Source organism: Elaeis guineensis, chromosome 7 (genome assembly GCF_000442705.2).
Source record: "Elaeis guineensis isolate ETL-2024a chromosome 7, EG11, whole genome shotgun sequence".
NCBI classification, from domain to species: Eukaryota; Viridiplantae; Streptophyta; class Magnoliopsida; order Arecales; family Arecaceae; genus Elaeis; species Elaeis guineensis.
The window spans coordinates 15,810,695-15,837,903 of NC_025999.2; the positions used below are offsets into that span (position 1 = coordinate 15,810,695).

Consider the following 27,209-nt stretch of genomic DNA (forward strand, 5'->3'; position numbering starts at 1 on the left):
GGAAGTACTCTTAAAAAAACCATTTTCTTCCTAAACTAGCTGTAGAGGAACATATTTTGACAAATTGGTCTCCTGTTTCTTTGTCTCCCTAATGCTACCTAACAAAACCTATCTTTCTATGTATTAGGCTTTTAGTTTTGAGTGGATAATACAAATATTTTTCTATCAAGAATTTGTCCAAGAATGACTTGGAAAGATATTTTTTATCCAAGAACAAATTTATTAAGAATTGAACTTATACATGGAGGGAAGTTAAAAAGGAAATTGCTAATCCTAATAAACAACATGAACTTACTTATAATATGTTGTGGAATGCGTAAGAGTTCACTCTAACCAAACTCACATCTCACAAGTATCCATCCACTAATTAACTTTCTCTGGTCAAGGTTGGGTGAAGATAACAAGCTTTTGTATTTAGCTCCATTGTACAAAACTTTAGTGGAAATCCTTTTGTTGTTTGATTTCTTCTCCTTTCAGCATTTTGATCATAATAAAACAAAGATAATACACATGGTCAGGATCCCATGAAAAATCGGCATACCAGTATGTTCCTTGAACCTTCTATTTACATTTTCTTTGTCATTCTCTCTTTCCAATCTTTCCTCACAACTCTAAGGGACAATCTCTAGTAGAGCCTTCAATTTTTATTGCAAATGATAGTAGTATCAGGCAAAGTTCGCCATCCTGGTACCGAATCTCATACTAGTGCCATCCTATTGCAGTGTTAGTATGTGGCATGGTACAAGATGGCAGGACATATCATGTGTCAGTATAGTACGAGACTGTATACCAGCTAGGTACCAGTACGTACATCCTAAATGGAACGGTTCCAACTGGTACAACAAAACCTTGGTATTAGGTAAATATCCATACTTTGACTCAGTTTTGGTTCAATTTTTAAACTTTCCTAGATTAGTTGTGTCTAACTTTGCAAGCTTTGGCTCTAAGAAACAACCATCTTATTCAAGGTTTGCAATCCCAGTGCCAAATCTTATACCGTTGAACAATCAGTACACCTTGTGCCAAGTGTTGGTACCATACCTCAGTATTGAAAACTTGACACTGGGACATACCAAGCCTTGGTATACTACCACTATGGTATGGTACTCTCCTCACTGGGTTAGTATGGTGCAAGATTGCAAACGTTGATCTTATTAATCATATTTAGAAAGCTCTTCTTTGTTGACCAATATTTGGATCTTAGCAGCTGGTATCTTCTACATTGGATGATGCATCCACTTCAAAATCTTACTAGAACCCTGAACCAACACCTGCTTCCTAAGAGCTTCCTTGTCAAAAGTGTTTGTGAAGCATCCGCTTCCCTACATGCACCAACACCACCTGCTCATGCACCTACTCCTGACTCTGGCAACTAAAATTTGAACCAGAAAGCATTAATTGGATAATTGTCATCACATGATATCCTCATTAATTTTGTCCAATGCAAACTGTGTTCCAATTTGAGATTTGTAGTAATTTGATTTTGTGCCTTAAAAACAAGCATAGTTCCTTTTATTAATCCTTTTCACCTTACCTCTTTGTTTAGACTCTCACCGAATCTAGAAGAATTTCAGGAGTTTGCAGTAGTTGTAAACAGAACATTTGAAAACCAAGTCTAGAAGAATTTCAGGGGTTTGCAGTAGTTGTAAACAAAACACTTGAAAATACATCCCCAACTGATTATTAAGAAATAATGGAGGATGGTTCCAACTTATATGCATAATAAATTTATCAGGTTAGGCTCTGATTTTGTATTTGTGATTTAATTCGTTGTTGGTTGGAGTTGGATATGGCTGTTTCTGGAGGATGGTTCCAACTTATATGCATAATAAATTTATCAGGTTAGGCTCTGATTTTGTATTTGTGATTTAATTCGTTGTTGGTTGGAGTTGGATATGGCTGTTTCTGGACTTATCAACCTGATAACCTGAATAGTTATGTTAACACACACATCTAGATGATGGCTTAGTACTGACTGCAATCAAACTGTTTCTTCTCATGAAGTTGCAATTTTTAACTCTAAGCCTTTTTTTCTGACACATACCACCTCCTATTTCAATTCCCAATAAGTTGTCTTAAATTTCAGTCCCATCATATATATATGCACATAAAAAAAAAGTTGTTAATCACAAAATAGCTTCTAGCATGCTCAAACCAATTTTAATACAAAATGTATATCTATCATGATTATTCAGTAAAAGAGCATGGATGTCGGTGACGTCTCCATATATTTCCTTTATAACAAGAATTGGCATTATATGAGACAAAAAGGTCAACACGTTCATGAGTAAATATTCTAACTTATCCAGAATTTAGTTTGCAACATCTGAGCCCAATATTCTAAATTAATAATTCATTTGGGTACTGAATTGGACATCTAGGATATAAAATGTTACAAAAGAAATAAAGAAACAAACATACTTGTTAGGAGTTTCCTTGTTCACGAATGTGTTGAGCTGTTCAAATGCTGCTCCAGCAATTACATTAGCAAGAAATACATTAACCAGTATAAAAAGATGGTACTTTGCAGCTGATTTTCTCTCCAATGCCGATATTGACACATAACCTTCTATCTTGGACATAGTCATAAGTATTGTTGGGAGAAAGATCATGAAGATCTTTAATGCAATTCCTGATAGAAAGCCTTTTATAAATGAACTAACAACTTCCCTGCAAAATCAAATACAAATGAGATCTGGATGAAAATGCACAATGTTTCATCATGAATAAAAAAAGAAGTCTATTAGTACATAAAGCAAGTCATTTAACCCTAAGATGGTTAGCTAAGCATTGCAGACTGGCTACAATATCCCCTTGTGCATCAGAGAGAGAGAGAGAGATAGAGAAGGATCTTTCCCTAATGGATGATCTCAGAAGGCTATAGATTCTTGATAATAATTCATATACCCTTAAATTCCAAATAGCACTCAGTATTGGTTTTGGACCTTCGTTAATCAGTAATTGAATACTTGAACATGTGTGATAGCATGAAACATGACAGATGTACCAATAAATTACAGATCAAAGCAGAGAATTTAGAAAGCAGGCACAGATCTGTCTGCTTCTAGGTAACAGTATTAAGAGATTTTGCACGCGATCTTATATCAGAGCACCTTATTGCTGTGACATTTGTCAGGTGTACGTCCTTTGTTAACAGCATAAAATTATTTCTATGACACACTGAGATCATATTCACTCGAGCAATTGCTTCTCAAACTTCAGAAAGCATATTATATCAATTTTTTTCACAGAATCCCATATATATAATATGTATTTTTCAATGAAATCAACTTGGTATAATAGTAAGAGTAAGGATCTACGCTGAAAAATTTCATGTGGTGCTGTTATATATCAGTTGAACTATGGCTATAATAGATTTTGACTATCTAAAAGCATGCATCACAAGCAAACCAAGATTCACCAGAAATTTTAAAAGCCAAAGTAATAGATGCTCACTTTTCTATTAAAGGTTTTAGGAAGGGTGCAACTTTTTCAATGCCCTCAATGTTTGCTAGGGACTGCACAAATGCAATTGGAATCATAAAGAAAAATGTAAGGAAGAAAAATGCAACAGCCATTATCAATCTTCGCATTGTGAGCTCAACAAATGGGATGGCAAGATTGGACCAATAAACATCACGTGGCTCAGGAGCCCACTCAGATAACCACAACGTCGGATTACTTGATTGCTGAGTTTGAGCACAAACAGCTGCCCCCCATCGAGACCTGAAGGAAACAAATGCTGCTGGCATTATAGCTTTAGGATCAATGACTAATCTTTCCCTTTCTGTAGCTTCCTGCACAAAAATTAGAATAACTGTAAACAATTGAATGTACAACAATGCTTCACAGGTTTGATGTTATTGAACAACACTAAACTGATGAGATCTGAAATTCTGCAAATCTGTGAATGGAAAAATGACCACGCCACAACTAAGCTGTCATCCCTCTTATAAAGTTGCAATATTACTCAAAATACCGACCTGTCTATGTAAAAGAGATATCATAAAAGAGAAAACTAATATAGCTTACATATAATATGTATCAGTTAATTTAGTTCACTTGTAATTTGGTGTATTCCTTAAAAATTTTTCATTTGGTGCATACTGCATACCAACCATAAAAGAGTTGTTTAGGCCCCTGACGTAGTCTTTGTGTGTCTCCAAAAAGGTTAGTGGTTTAATAGTTTAATGGAAATAGTGTATCAAGTTAACAAAACTACACAATTTGTTATTTTTTTTAAAAAATGGTCTAGTTCAAGTTATAGACTATACCGATATTACTTAGATGTCTGAGAAACTATAGAGTGCAATGGTATAAACTAATAAAAAAAACATTTTATCAACATAGATGTCTCATGAGCTTCGGTAGAGTAGCTTTAGACTCAGACATTGGACAGGCTAGGATTGAGCCAGTCAATGACCTCGCATCAAATCAGAGAATGCTGGCAGTAGGCCAGCTTCACAATAACTATTAGGGTCCTGGGTGTGGTGCAGCCTTAACCAGCCTGTTTTCCTACATGTTGCTTACTTGTGTTTCAAGGTTCACCTCTAAAGTGTCAAAAGCTGCTCAAAGTCATGGGGCCTACTCGTTAAATTATAAGCCTTCTCATTGGTACACGTTCATTTATCAAACAAAAAAAATACAAAAAGAAGAAAAGAGAGGGATGTATGCTAGGAGAGGACATTAAGAGGCTGTAAGCATAGAACATTATAAGATTTTTTGAAGTATATGGATGGTTAGAGTCTTAGAGATCCTATTATGATGAGGTACACACACAAGCCTGAACATACAAACACGAACATGAAGAACCAAGGTCCATGGAACTAGAACTGGGACCTGCGTCGGCCATGGTACGAGTCAGTACGGATCCATACTATACTGGATTGTATCAGCGCGAACCGAGACAGAAGAGAAGAAATGAACTGAGGAGGAAAAGAGAGAAAGAAGGGAGGGGGAGGGAGAAGGGGGTAGAAAGGAAGAGGGTGGCCAAAGAAAACACAGCGGTGGCCACAAGCGGGCCGTGGGCGCACTCGGAGGGCCGCCAAGGCCTCCACTTCCTCTGCCAAATCTCAGCCTAGAGAGAGAGGAGGGGCAAAGAGGCCACCGAAGGGCCTCTGGACGGCAAAACCACAGCCTCCGGCTCCACGGGCGTGGAACAAGGGTGGTCTTCGATTCATTAGGATATCCCAATTTATGCATGCCATACAGGATAGAAACCATAGTGCATGAGCTAGTAGAGCCCGTGAGGATACGATTGCTTATAAGCAACGGACTCCTCAAGGTCATTTAAGACACGATACTCATGCAGCAACAGATGACCTCATACATGGAGTAGGATGCATAGACATATCAGGTTCATCCTCATATTTTAGATCATATTATCCGCAACTATAAACAGTTTATGATCCATATGAATATGGGTATTAGGGATCACAATGAGTCCAATATGGGTTGGATTGGCCAATACCCATACTCGCCCCATAATTAAAAACCCCATACCTATACACACTGTGTACCTTCCTCAGGTTAGGTCAAGTAGAGCTGCAGGTTAGGTCGAGTAGATAAGAGGGGTCGGATCAAGTTGGATAAGGAACTCATCATGTAAACATTATAAATAATGGTAATTCTTTTGAAAGGGCAATTTAGATTAAGGTTATATTGGGTCAGATTCAAGGTAGGACATATGATTATCTGTACTCGATCGAACCTAGTTTGGAATTTTTTCTAGACCCACACTTGCCCCAAATTTTAATCAATTCAGATAAAACCCACTCGAATCAAATAGCTGATGGGTTGGATAAAATTGTCATTCCTAATGGATATAGTGCGTCCGAGGTATCGTCTTCTAATAGCTACTATCATTTGCAATCCAGAGTATTTTACGGATGGGATTTTACTACCGCATATTCAGATAGGCTGCTCCACAACTATTATCAGCCAAAGGACACCTCTCAGAATCAGAGCTTCAGTGAGAGATCTAAGACTAAATACAATCCAACATGCATACCTAATAGAATAAGCATACAGGACTACAATATTGCTTGGTTGGAGAGATGGGCTGATGTGTCTCCTGATTATGCAAACGAGCTAGATATTTATGAGCAATGTCGGCACTCGATGAGATTCTAGATCTCAATATGTATACTTCAAATACATACAATTGATTGTATCATTTTATGTTTTGCATTTTATAATTGATTTGAGCATATTAGGTTCAATAATACCTAGTCCTTATAAGGCTGTAAGGCTGTCCTTAGGCTAGTTCTTGCAAGGCTATCCCTAGAGCAAATCATTATATCAAGCTTAGATCTATGTAATGTCACATTGTGCTCAGATCCACTACCACCACTGTTGGCTTCCACTTTCCAAGAATTGGGATCCACATAGGGCTTCTCTTTTATTATATTCCAAATATGCTATGTTAACATAGAAAGATCACTCAAATACATGTAGAAGCATCATTAAGGGTGTATTGAAGTAATAGAAACATCAACAGACATCAAGTTGGTCTAACAATTATTCAAAAAATGAAAAAAAAATGATTAGAGATTTTGAAAGCCAAAAAAACTGAAAAAACAACAAAAAAAAGGAAAATTGGCATGCTAGTTCAAAAAGGACATTGGCATGCCAGTTTGAAACTAGCATGTCTTTCCATACCATGTGTTGGTACAATACCGAACTAGAATTGTACCAAATCGATAGCTGATCAATATAGTTCCTAGTACTGGTTTGGCGTACCTTAACTAGTTGTCTTCTAGTTATTCCTTTTTCCTAAGAATAACTAATCTTTTACTTGATTCATATGGTTTAACACAAGATTTTAAACATCCGTATCGGACCCCGTGCTGGTTGCCAATTGGTACGGTATGTTACAGTACCATACTATACCATATAGGTCCGTACCGATAATAAAAAAATCAAAAAAAATCCCACCCAATGGCCAAAAAAAAAAAAAAGAAAAGAAAACCAAGCTGTACCAGATCAAACCGATGCTATACCATACCGTACCGGACCAAACCGTCCAGTATCAGGCGGTTTGGGCCGATACTGTACAGAACCAACTAGTTCGGTCCGATTGAGGCCATTTTCTGAAAAACCGGCCTAAACCGAACCGGTTCCCCGTCGGTATGGTATGGTATGGAGCATACCGACCAGTTCAGGCCAGTACGGAATACCATGGTTTAACATAAAGGCCTTCCACCAAAATAATGACATAAATGTAAGCTTTTAAAAAAATGATGGTAGGCATATTCCTTATTAACCTCATTAATAGACTTTCCTTATCTACCTTGACCATCCATCATAGCCAAGTTATGTGCGGTACGTGTTATGATGGACAAATACATGGAGGAGTGTACTTCTATGCCATACATGCTAGTTATCTTCAAGTTATCCTACCTTCTATAGCAAATACCTTCAACCTTACATGGTGTGTACTACTAGTGTACTACTGTTACTTTGTTTTTTATCCTTTATTGTTTCAAGTTTTTGTAAATCATCAGAAAGTTATTTGTGCATACTCTAAGCAGCCTATAAGCAGTTTGAATCAAAAATTGACACAATGAATGAATAGATAAGAAACATAATACATGTATATAATTTAGCTGCAACAACATCGATGTCTAACAATCTACCAATCATGTTTATATTACATACAGGCAAGACATACAATGGCAACAAGAGACATCATAATATGTTAAAACACAAGCTATGTTTAACATTGACACAGACGTTATAAGTACATTAGTAAATTTTAGCATTATGGAGGAAGATAATCTACATGTTATAACCAGGGGCCAACTTGGAATTGGATGATGTTATTGGTCTGATAATGTCTTCTGTAAGCATCTTCTTTTGAAACTATGGTTGAAATAGGATGGTAGAAAGAGATTGGTGTAGCTGAAGGGACTGGCTGCTAACTTCGGCGACCCTCATCTCTTCCCACTGCTGGGTTCCAATCATATTTTCAAAAGAGAAGGCTCCGCGAAAGATCTTATCAGCCTACTAAGAACTTTCAACATCCAAACAGACCCTAAGCACTAACACAATTATAAAGGATGATTAATTCTTACCTCTTTCAACAGCTTCTCAATCTCAGCAGTGTAATAGTCTATAGCATCCACAGTTTCTCCCCAAAGACCTAAAAATCCTGTCTATAAGCGAAAATTATGGGGTCATACAAGTTAATATTTCCACCAAATGCTGAAGTTATCTGATCTTATTAACATAAAAATGTAAAACATAAAATTTGAAAGATTTAATGGGTAAATGAACTCATCATGCACAAACAATACCTTTGTTCTTGGCCTTTTATCAGGATTTCTAGTGTTTTTGTTCTCATAGTAGACCAGCCAATTTTGCAAATTGTTCCTTCGATCAACCAATTTTGCAAGATTGTTTGCATTATATACAACCTGCCAATCAAAACAAGACAACGAATTCAATTAATTGAGCAATATCTGAATGAACATCAATGATAATGTAAAGAACTTGCACTCTGTAAATAATATAAGACAAACAAGCAATATAGTTAAGCAGCAAAGGTTTTCATAGAATCAGAAATTAACATGGTCACTGATAACTGTATCATGACATATCAAAGCTCCCATAGTGATTGAGGATAATCTTATAGGTCTCCAACCAAGATTTTTCTAGTTATGCAAAGGCTAAATAAGCATCATAGATTCAAACTAGAATGATCAAGAACCCTGTCACATCAATCTAAGGGCATGTTCAATATCACTTTCATTTCTCATTCTATTTTTAAAAATAAATTATAGAACTTGAGGCAAAAAGCATGTTTGGTGCTATTGTTGTTATTTTCTATTTTTCAAAAATTATTTTTTTATTTGTATAAAATGAAAGTAAAAATCCTCACTATCAATATTCTTAATAACAAGAAACTCATATTTTTTAACACCACTACCATTTTTGCCCCCGTCGCTACTGCAACCGCTGCCTCTGCCGCCATCATTGCCTTCACCACCATATCCGCCTCCATCATATTCATATCGTCGGCGACCACACCACCACTTTTGTTGCCACCACCACACTACTGTCACCATCATCACTGTTTTCACCACATAGCCGATGCCTCTGCCACCATCATTGCTGCCATCGCTTCCACTACAACACCACTGCCAGTCTGCCATCATCGTTGCCTTTGCCATATCACCGATGGCCCGGCTGCCACCACTACCACCACTATAGTCACCACCTCTGCCATTATACCACCATCATCTCTAGTGCCTCCACTATCCCAATCGCTACTACCATCACCTCCATCACAATTCCATGTTTATGTAACTAACTATATCAAACATTTAAGTTATTAAAAAAATTTAAAACATAGAAATGGAAGTTCTATTTTTCTATTTCAGAAAATAGAATAAATGAAAGTGATGCCAAATGGCACCTAAGTTGATGACTTGAAGAGAAGCCTAATGCAGCCACATTTTGAACATTCTTGGTGACGCACATGCCATGGACCTAGTCAATGCATGCTTCACTTGGTGCATGTCAAAGGAAATAAATCTTGTAAAATAGATGAAATAAAGCTGATATTAGTCAATCTAACTTGAGATCAAATAAAATATTGTTGGTGAGAAGCATAAAAGAAAGAACCTAAGATGGTAATAAGTAATGACCATGACTGTAAAATTATATCATGAAAAGATAAAATAAAATATTCTTTGTGAGAAGCATATGAGAATGAACAGAGATGCTGTCAGATCCCAATATTTGCAGAATTAAATCATGAAGAGATTTTTTTCTACATTTGCTTTCTACATCTTCAATATCTTTCTACAATTTATTTCTATATTTGAAAAAAAATTGTGTTTTTATTTAGCTTGAAATTTATGTAGAGTAAGGTTTTAAATACCAGTACCAAACCCCATTCTGTTTTTCCATTGCACGAGTATGGTACCATTACAGCACTAATACCGATGTTATGTACCGAAATTGACAGCTTCCAATAAATTGAAAGTTTATCAATGTTGACTGGTATAGTTGATAAGGTACCTCGGATACACACTTGTACAGATTGTTACAAACTAGTATGGCTGGTATGTACCAGTATAGCTATTTAGGTATCCCAGCATCTGCGCCAGTGCTGATTTTGTGCGAGAATGATACAATAACGATCACACCAATATAGATACATTCAAGGGTAGAATGAGGCGTCTACATCTGTATATATGGATCCCTATCAAAACTAAAGTGCATGTTGAGTTGAATATAATTCAAGGTTCTTTCCCATCTGTTTTTGAGCCATGAGTTACTCTTTATTGCTTTTTATTCCTCCTATCTTGCTAATCCAACATAGTTGGGTAGAACTTCCTTTACTGAAAGATAGGCACATACACACAGTAGGCCACTAGATGAAAAGCAACATACAAATACAGCCTTTTGAGATGCAAATTGACTAATTAAAGAGGCCATTTGACATTCCTCATAACTCTTAATGAAACAATTGATGTTTTCTTGAAGATTGTCTCGACCCTAAGACATTCCATTGTAATCTAAGATTGTTCACAAAAAAAGCTTGTCTACTTACTCATTGTTTCTCTATATATTGTAGTGGTCACACTTCATATGATGAAGCATTTGCACCTATCCTGATGATATCTAATTCATATGAACATGAATAATCCCTTTTTTCTTAACAAAGGTTTCAAATTTTGAGTTTAGGGTCCAAGGTTGTCAAAGCACCAGGTAGTCCTAGGTAGTGGCTCCTTAAGCAAAAATCCTAACCAGCTAGATGGGCACCTAGAGTTAAAATAAATCTCCAAAAACCAATAAAGTCCATATTATAGCCTTGTATAATCAAATTTTCTCAGACCAATATACTTGGATCATACGAAACACATGAAAAAAGTCGAAAAACATCATATTCATAAATTGTAGGTCATTAACTACTTAAGCTGTTCATATATGACTATAACAACAATCATTATCTTTGAGAGTAACCAATATGGTTGGCCATAATCTAAACGTGAAATGATTTTCAAAATCCTTTGACAAGCATATTTGAAGCCTTATTAAATATAAACCAAATTATTTAGATAGTACAAATTTTATTCTACATGTGAAGAAAAATAGCTGGAACTTAAAGTGATAAATAATATCATAAATAGGTGCCTACTCTACAAAAAGCAGCCAGGCAGCTGCCTAGCACCAAGCTACATTCTTGAATAGCATCCCTGTCCGATGCTTTTGACAGCTAGAAAGCACCAGGAACCTAGGAGTTGGGAGTAGCCCAGGCACCTAGGTGGACAACCATAACAACCTTAATAGGGTTGTATTGATCCCTAGTCAATACAGTATACATTGTAATGTGTATTATACCAACATTGTACTGATCGACATGGATTGGGCTAGTTGATACACTCTTGGCTAGCTTCTTTCCAGCTATTCTATTTTTTTGCCTTTTTTTGCTTCCATTTTTTTAATAACAAGTTTTTACAAAAATATAAAAATTTCATTGATTTAAATGCTTAGATAATCTTATTTTATGCATATTGATCCTTTCTCATTGCTATTTCACATGTTTTATAATGTATACATAATTCTGCTAACTCATCATTAAAAAATATATATTTATATATGGAACTATATCTGTGTGTTGACAATATAGATATAATTAATTTTAGAATGTACCATCATTCATTTTGACATGATATGTGCTCCAAAGGAACAAATACTGATGGAAGTTCCCGGTGCCTATCGATCTGAATCAGACTTGATGTTGAAATGTTGGTAAAGAAAAGAAATTTAAGGTGTGCATAGCAATTCATCCTAGGTGCAGGCACAACCTGTTGAGTGGTGGAGCCTAATCCACCCAATTACGGGATACAATCAAGACCCAAAGAAGCTTAGAAAAAAGAGACAGCCCACAGAAATTAAGCCCAAAAGAAAAAAAAAAGAGGAAGAAGAAGGCCTGGCCTGCAGCAAGCCCAGACCTACGCAGCCCAAGCGGGCGCACGGCCCAGCGCAGGCGAGCGTGCATGCCGGCCACGAGTGCGGCCCAGCGGGCATGCGTCCCCGCTTTCACGTCGTCCATGTGTGAGCTGTAGACCGGCGAGCATTTCCCGCCCGATTTCTCACGGTCCATGATGGACCAAAGGGCGTTTCCCGCCCATTTCTCGCAGTCCATGGGTATTTTCGTGGACCCAGTGCATGATCCGATGGCACGGGTTCATCAGGGCATTGATCCAATAGCTGGAGGCTGTTTTAAGTTTTAATCAGAGAGTTTACTCCAATCTAAATGTGGATTTGGGCCTTTAAAAAGGCCTGTGGGCAGACGGCTTGTGTATAATGCAGACAACAGCAGCCAGGCCTTTCCAAGAGAGAAGAAAAAGAGAGGAAGAGAGAAAAAGAGAGAGGGCTTGGGTCCTTTTCTTGTGTGCTATCGTAGGGTACTTCCAAGTGTGAGAAAAATTTCTAGGAGTTTCTACTTTCTATTGGGGCTGTTTTGCATTCAGAAGAGAGGAAAAAGAGAGGTTCTTTTTTGTTCGTATCTCTTGTAAACTTCCTATGTTATTCATAGTGAAAATATTCTGTGCAACCGTTGACGTAGGAGCAAGAGACTCCGAACCACGTAAATCTCTTATGTTTCGTGCTTTTTTTTTTTTTTTTTAGTTTTTTTTCTTCCCTTCTCCTACAACTACCGTAATCCACTGCACATCGCCCCCTAACAACTGGTATCAGAGCACCGGGCTTGAGGGGAAGAGTGGGAGCGATGGCAGCAGACAAAAAAAAGATCAAGATCGACAAGTTCGAAGGAAAAGATTTCGATTTCTAAAAGATGCAGATTGAGGATTATTTGTATCAGAAGAGGCTTCATCTACCTCTTGGAGGAAAGAAATCTGAAGACATATCACAAGCAGATTGGGATTTATTGGACCGCCAAGCTCTGGAAAGCATCCATTTGATGTTGGCCAGGAATGTCGCGTTCAACATCCTGGAGGAAAAGACGATGGCTGATTTGATAAAGGCTCAATCTAACATGTATGAGAAGCCTTTGGCCTCCAACAAGGTATACCTTATGCAAGGTGCGTCTATTACTGATCACATCAATGAATTCAATCTGATTACTAGTCAATTAAGCTCTATTGAAATTAATTTTGAGGATGAAGTTCGTGCTTTAATTTTTTTATCTTCTTTGCTCGAGAGTTGGGATGCTACTGTAACAGCAGTGAGTAGTTTTTGCGGCTCAAGCAAACTGAAATTTGAAGAGATCTGAAACTTAATTCTCAGTGAAGATATCAGAAAGAAAGAATCCAAAGGGAACTCTGGTTCTGCCTTGGTTACTCAAGAAGGCAAAGGAAGGACTACACAACGCAACAAAGACTGTGGGAGATCCAAATCTAAACAGAGGAGCCAATCAAGACCGAAAGGTGATGGCTGTTAGCACTGCGGCAAGAAAGGGCACACCAAGAAAAACTATTGGGCAAGAAAGGATAAAGGACAGAATGAGGAATCCGTCAATGCAGCAACAGAGGCAACTGTTAATGCTCTGGTCCTCAACGTGGACAGTCCGATGGAGTCACGGATCCTAGACTTCGAAGCTTCATTTCATTCCACCTCACAAAAGGAGTGTATGTTGAATTACACTGTCGAAGATTTTGGAAAGGTTTATCTTGCTGATGATGGCCATTGAATGTTGTAGGAAAAAGTGATGTGCATATAAGGATGCCAAACCAGTCGGTATGGAAGCTCAAGAATGTCAGACTTGTCCCAGGTTTAAAAAGAAATCTGATTTCAATTAGGCAGTTGGATGCTGAGGGCTACATTACGACTTTTGTTGGTGGCTCTTGGAAGATCACCAAAGGTGCTAACCATGCTATGGTGGTAACACAAGGAAGCAAGATAGGTACCCTCTACATGACGAGTAATGTCAGGGATTCGGTGGCACTGGCACTGGCAAACTCAGAGTTGTGGCATTGTAGACTGGGTCACATTAGCGAGAAAGAAATGCAAGTACTGTTGAAGAAGGGCAAGTTGATAGGTCTAAAGTCTTTTGATGTTGGTCTCTACGAGGATTGTATTTTTGAAAAGCAGAAGAAGGTCAGTTTCTCTAAGATTGGCAAAACACCAAAGAAAAGAAAGTTGGAGCTTGTACACACAGATGTGTGGGGTCCCTCTCTGATTCCATCCCTTGAAGGCTCACGATACTATGTGATGTTCATCGATGATTCCACCAGAAAGGTATGGGTTTATTTTCTGAAGATAAATCTGACGTATTTTCTACTTTCAGGAATTGGAAGAGTCTGATAGAGAACGAGTCTGGTCAGAAAATCAAGTACCTGAGATCAAATAATGGAGGTGAATATGACAGCACCGAGTTCAAGGAGTTCTACGCAGCAAGTGGAATCAAGATGGAGAAGACCATCCCAAACACGCCACAACAGAATGGGGTAGCTGAGCGTATGAACAGAACCTTGAACGGGAGAGCCAGGAGCATGTGGATTCATGCTGGTTTGCCCAAAATGTTATGGGCTGAGGCAGTTAGCACTACTGCCTACTTGTTAAATAAAGATCCCTCAATTTTTATTGATAACAAACTATCAGAGGAAGAGTGGACAGGGAAGTCAGTAAATTTATCTCACCTGAAGGTCTTCGGCTGTATCTCTTATGTGCTCGTCAATGCTGAAAAGAGAGATAAGCTCGATGCGAAATCACAGAAGTGCTTCTTCATTGGGTATGACACTGATGAATTCTGCTACAAGTTCTGGAGCGAGCAAGACAAAAAATTCATTAGAAGCAAAAACGTGATCTTCAATAAAAGAAGCCTCTACAAGGATAAGGATTTTCTGACAGTGCAGGATAGTCAATTGAGGAGAAAGAACAGGCCGAGTTGGAAGGTATCATAGAGGATGATATTGCCAAAGGAGCTCATGAAGATCTTGAATCAGAGCCAGAGACATCTCAGCTAAGGAGATCCACGAGAATCTCAAGACCACTAGAAAGGTACTCACCTTCTCTTCATTATTGCTGTTGATAGATAGCGGTGAATCCGAATGCTATGAAGAAGCTGTGGAGAGCAAAGATTCAGTTAAGTGGGAGCTGACAATCAAGGACGAGATGCAATCCTTGAAGAATTATTAGACTTGAGAACTCAGCACACTATCGGAAGGAAAGAAGGCTCTACACAACAAGTGGGTTTACAAGATCAAAAAAGAGCATGATGGTAGCAAGAGGTATAAGACCAGATTAGTTGTTAAAAGCTTCCAACCGAAAGAAGATATTGACTACACTGAAATTTTTTCTCATGTTATTAAGCTCTTTACTATTAGAGTGATTCATAGTAGTAGCTGAGAATTTATACTTAAAAGTTAGAACAGTTAGTAGAGCCGTCAAAACGGGTCTTGGCCCGCGGACCGATCCGTTTAGGCCCTTAAAATAGTAGGGCTGGGCCAGTGTTTTAGCAGCCCGTTTAACAAAAGGGCTTTTTAGCCCGACTCGTTTATGGCCCGGCCCATGAAGGGCTGGCCCGTCTAGCCCGCGGACCAGCTCGTTTTTTTTAAAAAAATTATTTTAAAATAACTTAACCACTTAAAGTAATCAGTAAATAACCAATTATTTCTAAAATATCCTTTTTCTCATTTCTATGCCTCATTAGTCATTACTAAAAATCTTAAGAACAGGGACTGAATTTTAATAGTTGGACTCAATGTTATTTGAACAATATTTATTACTTCTTGGTTTGTTTGATTTTGTGGAGTTTAATTAGTCTGTGATGTTTTTTCTTATGAAGAATGGAGATTATGATATTATTACAAAAATTTTGGAGTTTTTTCATGTTTACTTTTGGTGTTTTAAAATTTGATGTAGGGATTGATTTTATTTATTTATTTGATGAAGTATTATGTTTGAGAGTTTTTTAATTTATTATAATTTTTTAATTTTTTTAATTTTTTTAATTTTTTTAATTTTTTTGGTGAGCTATAAGGGCTGGCCTGTTTAGGCCCTTCACTTATAAGGGCTAGGGCTGGGCCACCTATTTGATGGCCCGTTTATCAAAAGGGCTTTTTTGGCCCAGCCCTAATGGGCCCGGTTTGTGAAGGGCCGGCCCTCCACGGACCGGGCCAGCCCGTTTTGACGGCTCTAACAATTAGATATTACTACTACTTTTCTACATTGTGAGATAGATGAGGACATATATATGCAGCAATCTGTTGGCTTTGTAGTCTCTAATAAGGAAGATCTTGTGTGTAAGTTGAGGAAGAGCTTGCATGGTTTGAAACAGGCCGCTAGATTATGGTACAAGAAATTTAATGGATTCATGACTAATAATAGTTTTGCAAGATGCCAGGAGGATCATTGCTGCTATTACAGGATACTCGATGACAGTTTTATTGTCTTACTTTTGTATGTTGATGACATGCTGATAGCCGGATCAAACATGCGAGAGATTGAAAGATGGAAAAGGGAGCTGTCAAGAAAGTTTGCAATGAAGGATATGGGCAGAGCAAAATAGATACTTGGGTTGAGAATTGAAAGAGACAAGAGTGGCAAGCACACTGAAGCTAATTCAAGGTAGCTACATCGAAGAGGTGCTGGATAGGTTCAACATGACAGATGCAAAGTCTGTAAAGACACCTTTGGCCAGTCATTTCAAGCTTTCAAAGGAACAATCACCTAAGGATGATGATGAGCTGAAGAGAATGGCAAGGGTTCCTGAAGGAATGGCAAGGGTTCCTTATGCTTCAGCGGTTGACAGCTTGATGTATGCGATGGTTTGCACAAGATCGGACATTGCACATGTAGTGGGAGCTATAAGCAGGTACATGGTCAATCTGGATAAGCAACGTTGGGAAGCTATCAAGTGGACCTCAGATATTTAAAAGGTACCAAAGATGTCGACTTATGCTACAGGAGGGGCAGTCAAACACTACCGGGATTCATGGATGCAGACTTAGATGGTGATGCCAACACCAGGAGGAGCATGACTGGATATGTTTTTAACATTGGCGGGATAGCAGTGAGCTGGGTTTCACAGCTGCAGAAGATTGTGGCTCTTTCTACCATCGAGACAGAGTATGTCGCAATCATGGAAGCCAGTAAAGAGATGATTTGGCTGTAGAATTTATTGAAAGGACTGGATAGAGAGTAGAGTTGCAATGTACTATTCAGTGACAGTCAGAGTGCTATTCATCTTACGAAGAATCCCATGTTTCATGCGAGAACAAAGTACATACAGCTAAGATATCACTTCTTCAGGGTATTGCTTGAAGATGGAAGCTTGTCGCTGGAGAAGATTCAAGGCTCGAAGAATTTAGCCAATATGTTGACTAAAGTGGTCACTACAAAGAAATTGGGGCTGTGTATGGCCTTAATTGGCCTCCGAAGCTAGTTGAAAGGAGGTGCCGCACAGAATACTAACTCATTTTATGGAAGTTTTATTTTTTCTATTTTCAGGTGGATGCTGATTGGATGTCTTAGTCTCCAAGTGGGAGAGTTGTTGAGTGGTGAAGCCTAATCCACCCAGTTACAGGATACAATCAAGACCCAAAGAAGCCCAAAAAAAGGAGACAGCCCACAAAAATTAAGCCCAAAAGAAAAAAAAGGAGAAGGCCTAGCCCACAGCAGGCCCAGACCGGCGTGGCCCAAGCGGGCGCACGGCCCAGCACGGGTGAGCAGGCAGGCACGCGGGCGGCCGCAAGCGCAGCCCAACGAGCATGCATCCCTGCTTTCACGCGATCCATGCATGAGCCATAGACCGGCAGGCGTTTCCTGCCCAGTTTCTCACAGTCCATTATGGACGAAGGGCATTTCTCGCCCATTTCTCATGGTCCATAGGTATTTTAGTGGACCAAGTGTGCGATCCGATGGCATGGGTTCATCAGAGCATTAATCTGACGGCTGGAGGCTGTTTTGAGTTTTAATCGGAGACAGGATTTGCCGTACCGGGCCGAACCGCCCGGTACGGGGCGTACCGAGCCGGATCGATCCCTTACTGATTTGGTTCGGGTCTATTTTTCAGAAAACGACCCCGAACCACACCGAACCGTCCGGTTCGGTGCGGTTTGGGCCCATACCGCCCGAAATCGGACGGTATAGCTCGATTTGTTGCCGGTTTGGGATAAACCGAACCATACCGCCTGAGGGACCATTTCACGTGGGGGAGGGGGGAAGGTGGGGGCCTTTTCACATGGTGGGGGGGAGGGGGGAGAGAAATGGGCGTGGCCCACTTCACATAGGGGGAGGGAGGGGCCAAAGGCCTGGTGCTTTAATAAGCACCAAGCCTTCAGTGTTCTCTGAGAGTTCTCAGAGAACACCCGTGGCCGTGGGCAATCTTGGTCTCAAGTCTCAACGGTTTCATTGAGACCTCCAAAAAATTAGAAAAAGAAGGTATCTTACAGATCAAATTTTGCTATTGGCATATTTGGATGGGCTCCTCCACAATCGTACCATCATCCCGAGGATACTTCTCAGAACCAGAGTTTTAATGAGAGGTCTGAGATGTCTTACAATCCAGAGAAGATGCCTTATGGGATGAATATTCAAGAGTACGGTGCAGCTTGGCTAGAGGGTTGGACTGATGTCCCTCCAGACTATGTTAATGATCCAGATATCTACGAGCATCACAGATACTCGACAAGAAATTAAATGCAGAGTACATCTTGAGGTTCGTATATCAGTTATTGCGCTTTGTACTTAAATATTTAGATACATTTTAATGCATATTTTATATATTTTTTCTTTAGTTTTAAGATGACATAGTTGAAATATAATGTAAATAAATATATATTTGAAATTTTGGATCAAGAGTCTTTGTACCGCTACCTAACTCCAAATTGAACCCAGATATGTCAATAATATGCAATATAATATCATTTTGAGGTTGTATTTATCAATTATTAACTTCAACATCCAAAAAAAATAAAAATCGAAAAAAAAAATGTGTACCGGTACCGAACCGGTATGCTTTAGCGTACCGTGTGTCGGTACGGTATGGTACCGTATCATACCATATCGGGCCGACACCGGCACGCCATCCGATACTGGTACAGGAAACCTTGATCGAAGAGGTTACTCCGATCTGAATGTGGATTTGGGCCTTTAAAAAGGCCTGTGGGCCGACGGCTTGTGTATAACGCAGACAGCAGCAACCAGGCCTTTCCAAGAGAGAAAAGAGAAGGAGAGAAAGAGAGAGAGGGCTTGGGTTCTTTCTTGTGTGCTATCCTAGGGTACTTCTAGATGTGAGAAAAATTTCTAGGAGTTTCTACTTCCTATTGGGGCTGTTTTGCATCCAGAAGAGAGGAAAAAGAGAGGTTCTTCTTTGTTCCTATCTCTCATAAACTTCCTGTGTTATTCATAGTGAAAATATTTTATGCAACCGTGGACATAGGAGCAAGATACTCTGAACTACGTAAATCTCTTGTGTTTTGTGCTTGTGTGTTTTTTATTTTTTTTTCAGTTTTTTTCCTTCCCTTCTCCTACAACTACCATAATCCGCTGCACATCGCCCCCCAACACAACCTTCCCTAATGTGGTGAAATTTGGATTGTTGGAGACTTGGACCCAATTCGCAAAAATTGGTGTGTATTGAGCCCCCTTACCAGTTTACTGCTTGTATAGGGCAATACACATGGTACCCCAAACCTTGCTCCATCAATCTTTCTGAGCAAGACTTCATGCACCTTCCTTCTAGCGTTCTACATCCTCCATATAGTATTTATTTCTTTCACCTTGAGGCTATGAATATACATGTCCACCTAGATATTCAACTCCAATGCCACTAATCAAGATAAGATGCCTAAGTCCTTAAGAGTTGCCAACTCCCACTTGCCCTGCTCTGACTAAATGTGCTATTCAAATTATTAAATACTTATCATCCAGCATAGATCCATCACACTTTCATACTCTTTCATGTCTAACCTTGAACCTTGACAAATTTAAATTTTATCGGTCAACATATTGCTTTTAGTTTGATTACAAATACCAATATTTGTTCTTGATATTGGCATAACAGCATAACTAACATACATGGACAAAATTCAGAAAATCTTCTATGTTTTTGTTTAGGAACAAGAAATAACAAATAAGATAACCTTTACAACAAAATCAATAGAACTCTCCTTATCTATTTTTCATGGGTTGGGTTCATTGGGTCTTTTTTTGCTAAAAATGTTGTTAGGGGCTACTCCGGTGTCATTGAAGCTTTTTCAAGTCCTTTCTCATAACTTCCATTAATGTGAGTTTAGACCTATTTTGAGCACCTTTCCATCTAGATCCTTCTTAATTCTTCAACATGCATGCCCAGATGCCCCTACCAAATCGATTGATTCCTTCTCACTTTATCTTCATTCTTCGATTTTATGCAACTCTACACTTCTCTACTAATAATTTTTCCTCACACTCACCTTCTTTACTTTACCATAAACAATCTCAACATTATCATTTCTGCCATGTTCATTTTGTTTGCTTGTAAACTTCATTTTCTAATATCCAAAAACACAAAAATGTAGGCCTTATAATTTATAAAATTTTCCCTCAAATTACCAAAAAATATGTGAGCCAAATAAAAGTTTCCTCACTTACAAGTATGTTCCAGATTATGTAATTTTGAATTTCAAAAACTAGCAAGAAAATTCTTAAAAAAATTGAAATAAATGGCATGGAGACACAAATACCAAATTTCCTACAGTTTAAGTACTACTACTTATACTTTTATAAAGAAACATAATGTATTATTCGTTTCTTAGTTGTCTGAAAATGAGATAAACATATATAGCTATTTCCAACCACAGAAAAATGATAGAAAATTAGCTTCATTTGATGTAATATGTAGGCTTGGTTTCTTAATAAAATAGAAACCATCTTTATTAATGCAATGTATAACACAGACCTAGTGGCAAAATTCAAATCTTATAGATCCAAACCTGATGTGTTAGATAATGATCGTGATGATTCACAGAAAAGAAATGCTCAACATGCTCGCTAACAGATTCATCAGGATCCGGTGGAATATTTCTTACAAGAACCTAAATATCATAGAAAAAAGGGGAAACATAACTAACAGGGCGGAGTGAAAGCAAAACACATTATGAAAGATATAAAAACAGTAATTTGGTACCTTAGAGCATACTAAATCTAACTAAAATTTACTGATCAGATAAACAAAAAAAACAAATATTAAAGCAAACATCTTGGAAAAAGAAAGTTTCAAAGATGCATCTAATATCTAAAACTTGAATATATAAAGAACACTTTGTTTGTAATAGCCATCATGTACTTAGACAAATATCATGGATGTGTATAAGATTGAAAAATGGACCTTCTAAGGACTAAGAACCCAGTCTATTTCAGTCCTAGCAATACCATATCAGACTGGAGACAGACCAGGTGCTTGGATTATCCAAGACCCAGGATCTCTTCAGACAAAGACTGTTGCAACCCGACACTTTGAATGGCCTGGCATTCCGCTATGCCAATTTTTAATTTATTTTTTCATTTTTCTCTTCATTCTTGTTGTTAATGATTATTCTACTCCTTCCATTCCATCTCATTATTGTATTGACCCAACTTCAAACAGGGACAAGCCCCAGTAACAAGGATTTAAACTCTTGCTTCTATCAATGCAATAAGCATTGAATAGAAGTGAAATAGATGGTATGCCATGAAGGCTGATTTATAAGCTTTTTCTAATCAAACTTTTAGGATTTGGCAATAACTGGATATAAGAAAATCTATAAGATATTTTAAGATTTTAAAAAATAGCACAGCATTTTCAAGTTGAAATTTTCATCGGATGCCAAAAAATGGAACTTGAAAACTGAAAATTCAACTTTTTATTCCTAAGGTTTTTTAAGTATTTCATTGACGTGTAATGATATTTACTTAATGATATTCATATAAATAAGCATTTTTTTAGGCCTCTGTTGCTAGTCTGCATATTGAGACATGATACAATTTGACCACTTACCCCCACCGACCTACTTAATTTACATGAGGAACCATCCTACTTAGGCAACTGACCTAGGTAGGCAAAGTCACCTAGTGGGCCTTACCTGCTTGGCCATCCCACTTTGCTTATGAAAAGGGGCAAGGACAATCAACCAAGGGAAAAGGAAAGAAAGGGGAGAGGGAAGAACAGGAAAAAGAGGAAGGAGAAGGGAAAGAGGAACCTGGGCAAGGAGCTTAAGAGTTCTATTAGGTTTAAGCTATGACTTTTCTATATCCATTTGAACTTAAGTATTATTTACACAGTCTTGAAGTTCTTTTCAAGTTTACAAGGATTTTCCAACATAGACACAAATTTCTAATTTTACCCATATGCCAATCCAACTACACCTCCTGAAATTTAAATATGTTTTATTCTATCTGAATTGTGTTCAAATTTTTTAGCCTAGAGATACCTTTGAAACACTAAACTCCGCAAATTCTGGGAGCTTCTTTGAAACCCTAGAACTCATATTTACTTTAGCCAACAAATTTTGAGATGATTTTTGTTTTGAATATTTCCAAATCAAGTATGAATTTGAATACCTAAAAAAAGTCAGTTCTCAAAAACTTAGGGTTTCATAAATGTTTTCAGATTTTAGTATACTTATGCATTTTAAAAATTGTAACTAATTCTGAACATCCTACCTTGTTGTTATTTAGAAATTGATAGTTGGTTTACTTCAACTATGATTTGGTTTGTACAGAAATACTAAAGTCAAATGAATCTTCCCAATGATGTTTATATGTCTGCATATCTACTTGAGAATTTGTTTATATGTGAATCTCTTATACATCTATTGCTTACATTTGGAGTTTTCTAATAAATATTTCATATTATATTTTTCAAATCTTTTTCAAAACTAAAATTAATATCATACCTAAAAGACATATGTGTGGGACTCTACCAAAATGGTACATGTGGTCTCATAATAATTTCCTCATTTGTCTAAGATTGAAGTTTTGTTATGTTTCAATCTTATAATCATTCTTAAGCCCTTCTGTTTTGTAAAAGCTCTAAACTATATAGCCCTTTAAAGCAAGGTCCACCATACCGATATTGAGGCTCATGCTAGTTAGTGACCAAATTAATATGATACTGATACGTATTGTAATAAGCCAAGGCATACCAAACCATGGGGAGCAAGAGGGAGGAGAGGAACGAAGGGAGAAAGAGGAGGGAGGGGGAGGGAGAGATGAGGGAAAACTTACCTTGACAGTGGCCCACCGACGGTATCACTATGCTGAAGAAGGGGGGAAAGTGAATAAGCAAACATTTGGCAGGGAGAGAGGGAGAGGGGAAAAGCTTACAACAAGGCCATCCAATGGCATCATTGTATTAAAGGAGAGGAGAGAACAAGCTTCTGGAAAAGAGAGACTGGAAGAGAGGGAGAGAGAGGAGGGAGGCTTACCAAGAGAGCAAGAATGTAATAGAGAGAGAGAACAAGCAAGAGAACCCTCAAAGGCTCTCAAATGTTCAATGTTCCGAACCAGACAAGCAGCTGGATGGGGAGGGTGAGGGGTTTTATAACTTGAACCAACCAGTGTTGCTGAACCATTCCAACTGGGTGTTAATTCGGCTTAGTATGGTCTGAACCGCCTAGTTTGGGTTGGTTTGGCCATCATTGCTTCAAAGTTTATGATTTTATTTATAAGTACTTTGCCATACATGACAAATTTTTGTTTATTTTTTATATTTTCAAACTATATCAATTATCAACCTTAAGTATCAAGGTTCGTCATCTCGGTACCAAACTCCATATAGATACCTTCTTGTTACAGTATCTATATGTGGTATAGAACAAGATGGTAAGATGTACCAAGTGTCGATATAGTACAAAACTGCATACCAGTATGGTACCATACGGTACCGACCAGTACGGCAAACTTTGCTAGGTATTGTTTTGAAACTCCAATACCATTGTCAACCTCAAAAAAACTTAGAATTTATTTTGGTATCTTTTTAGCTTTTGTACCATTGTGACACTTATGTACCATTTTAAAGCTTAAAACTTTAGAATTGTTTTCCAAAATTAAGCGGTTTCTTTTAAAATTTGAACTCCACCATTATGTTTGTTTTTTTAAGTTAGCTATATCTTGAAATTTATGAATAATAGTAGAGGCTTTTGACTCAAATTTCTTTGGAAACTTGGTACCTTGACAGTTTGAGAAATTTTTAAATTTCTATTTGAAAATCTTTAATGGCAAGTTTTTGAAGTGAAATCCTGAACTCGTATAATGCTTTTACTCTTGAAATCTTGTACGTGTTAGTTATGCTTCCACATGCTTTTCAGTGATCATATTAGTTATGTATTAGATACAGTACTTGACATTACACTAGAATTCATGAATAAAGAATTAGAATTTAGCATCTTGATTGAGGAATGGGAGATGATTAAACCAAAGAACTCACTGTAAATTGATCTGGTCTGCGATTTTCAGATGCAAGAAAATGCAACCTCATTGCTGCTATGATCTTATATTCTTTGTATAATGTATAATAAATCCAAAATGTAAAGATGTATGCCATTACCAGATGTGCCCAAAGCCTAAAGAACAAAAAAAAAAATGTTAGAAAAATATACATTGTGCCAAGAAATGATGTTATGAATATAAAGAAATTGTGCACAACATTATCAAGGTGAGGTCATACCAAAATAAATTAGTAATGATATTTAAGAAGCAAAGCAACGTGAAAAACTTATATAAGAGAATCCTTAAAGGCTTTAAACAATAAGACATAAGAATGATAGATAAATAAAATATCCAAATAAAACAAATTCATGATTAAATGTGCTGAGAACAAGGGGAAAGTCATAATCTATACTTTTGAAAAATCAAAAAAATAATACAGTTCATCCACACGAGGAAGTAGTCAACTGCTGAGAGTTCATACATGCAGAAAGCTCTATTCTGTTACTTGGACGAGATATTTCAAATTTTAAACATCAAAATTCAAATAGACAACATGCTGGAAGATGATATTTCAGAAAAACATGTATGAATATTGCATTGACACACAAGCATGCAACCCCATGCATACATCCATATGCGTGTAAATGCATAGATACATAAGTACATATGAGTACATACATATATGTATATATACATATGTACATGTACATAGACATACACACACACACGTACATGCATATAGTTTGCAAGGTTTTCAAAACCAGAACTGTGGTAGCCCAAAAACCCAGCCCAACTAATCTCAGCCCACTAAAGCCCAAAACGAGAAAAAAAAAAATGAAAAAAAAACAGAGCAAACCGGGAAGAAGACTCCCGATAGGAGTCTTCTTCTCCGGCGAAACCCAAGAAAATCGGGACTCCTAGGACCCCTCGGAGTCCTAGGGTCCTCTATAAGAAGATCCCCTCCCCCTTGAGACCGAAGATCGGCCTCCTCCCTCTCTCTTTCTCTCCGTTTTTCTCAATCGAAGCCGTGGATATCGTTCGGATTCTCGTCGTGATTGCTCGCCGGCGAGGTCACCGGAGGTCAAGGTAAGTTTCCCTCTTCTTCCCCTCTTTCTTCTCCTTCCTCCCCGTGCATTTGTGCGCGGCTGCCGGCGACGAAAGTCGCCGATTTCCGGTCGAGAAAGGGACCTCTGTTTTGGTCTCCTTTCCGTGAACTTTTCCGGCGCCGGCGATCAAAATTGACCGCCGGCCACGCTCCTCCGTGATCGGGGGAGTGGCCCCCGTCGGCCGCCGGCCTCCGCCACGGCGGCCGTGGCCCGAACGGCCGGTCAAGGCCGAGGGAACGCCGGTCCCCTGTTCCGGCACGGGAAGAACCAAGAAAAAAGAAGAAAAAGAAGAAAAAGAAAAAGAAGAAAAAAAAGAAAAGAGAAAGAAGGAAAAAAAAGAAAAAGAAAAGGAAAGAAAAAAAAAAGAAAAAAAAAGAAAAAAAAATAATAATAATAAAAATAAATAAATATATATATATATATTTATATATATATATATAAGTAAGTAAATAAATAAATAAATAAATAAATAAAAAATGAAATTGATGAGAGAGAGAGTTTCTCTCTCTTCTCTCAGTCTGAACCCTGACTTTCTCTCTCTGGAATTGAACTTTCTCTCTCTACTTTCTCTCTCTAGAATTTTCTCTCTCTAGCTTGTTTCTCTCTCTCTTGATGGATTTCTCTCTCTAAAGTTATCCTTCTAAGATTTGCGTAGGGGAAGGCTTCATCTGATGTTTCTGATCGAGTTTAGAGACGAGTCTGATTTTAAGCAAGATTTTGATTTTGGGATTTGTTAGATTTAATTTTGAATTAAAATTAATGTAAAAATATAATTTTGGATAATAGGTACGGAAGAATCTCCTAGAAGTTAGTCGATCTGTTCATTCAGTGCTTCGTGGAAGGTAAGTAATGAATCATCTTCTCGAGATATTCCATATTTATTCTGAAAATAAATAATTATTCTTTGAAAATATGCATGATTCATGAAATTATGTTTTGAAAGAAAAGTGCTTTTTGAAATATTATGGTACGTCGATTTATGCACATGTTCAGTGAAAAAAATTATGACATATTATGGTACAGTGTTCTGATATAGATCGGATTTATGCTCTCAGCCTAACTATGTTTCAGTGGGCCCCGCCAATGGGGATTATACGTTGGTACTCAGTGGACCCTACCAGTGGGGGTTGTGCGCTGGTGTTTGTGGACCCTGCCAGTGGGGGTTGTGCGCTGGTATTTGTGGACCCTGCCAGTGGGGGTTGTGCGCTGATATTCTGTGGACCCCGCCAATGGGGGTTAAACGTTGGTCATAGTCAAGGCTGTTGAGTTACGAGTGTTTTGAATCGAATCGGATTTATGATTATATTATATGTGAATATTTGAAAATATTTGATCAGCATGAAATATACTCTTATGTTTATTTGCAGCATTATTCTTGAAAATTAGATAATATCTGAAATATCTGGTAGAGATATTTGTTACTTACTGGGCTGTCTAGCTCATTACCTTTCTTTCTATTTTTCAGATTCAGATAATTAATTTCAAGCGTGGGAAGAAATATTGGGACAGAGCTTTTAGAAGCGAGATTAGCATTGTCAACTTCATTGAATTTAGATCTATTGTTTTATTTTTAGTAAAATTTTATTGGATGTAAGACATTTGATTTAATTACTTGAATTACAGTTGAATAATAATTATTTGAATTTATTCCGCTGTGATGCATTGATATCGTGATGAGATGCCTTGCATGCTTATGGAGAGAGTTCTTCATAAGTATGCGGCGGTTGCCGCGAC

The 27,209-nt window shown here is 37.8% G+C and overlaps 1 protein-coding gene across 6 annotated transcripts in view; it reads right to left on the reverse strand.

The window, feature by feature from the left end:
- The window catches only part of LOC105032498 (CSC1-like protein At4g02900), a 120,055-nt gene that overhangs the window by 13,195 nt on the left and 79,651 nt on the right, over nucleotides 1-27,209 (reverse strand). For all 6 annotated transcript variants that reach the window (XM_010906956.4, XM_073261188.1, XM_073261189.1 and 3 more), the window contains 6 exons: nucleotides 24,368-24,503; nucleotides 20,895-20,996; nucleotides 8,298-8,417; nucleotides 8,076-8,156; nucleotides 3,457-3,797; nucleotides 2,422-2,670 (listed from right to left, as the gene is read on the reverse strand). In XM_010906956.4, coding sequence (XP_010905258.1) covers nucleotides 2,422-2,670; nucleotides 3,457-3,797; nucleotides 8,076-8,156; nucleotides 8,298-8,417; nucleotides 20,895-20,996; nucleotides 24,368-24,503 — 1,029 coding nt within the window. The remainder of the gene's footprint in view (nucleotides 1-2,421; nucleotides 2,671-3,456; nucleotides 3,798-8,075; nucleotides 8,157-8,297; nucleotides 8,418-20,894; nucleotides 20,997-24,367; nucleotides 24,504-27,209) is intronic.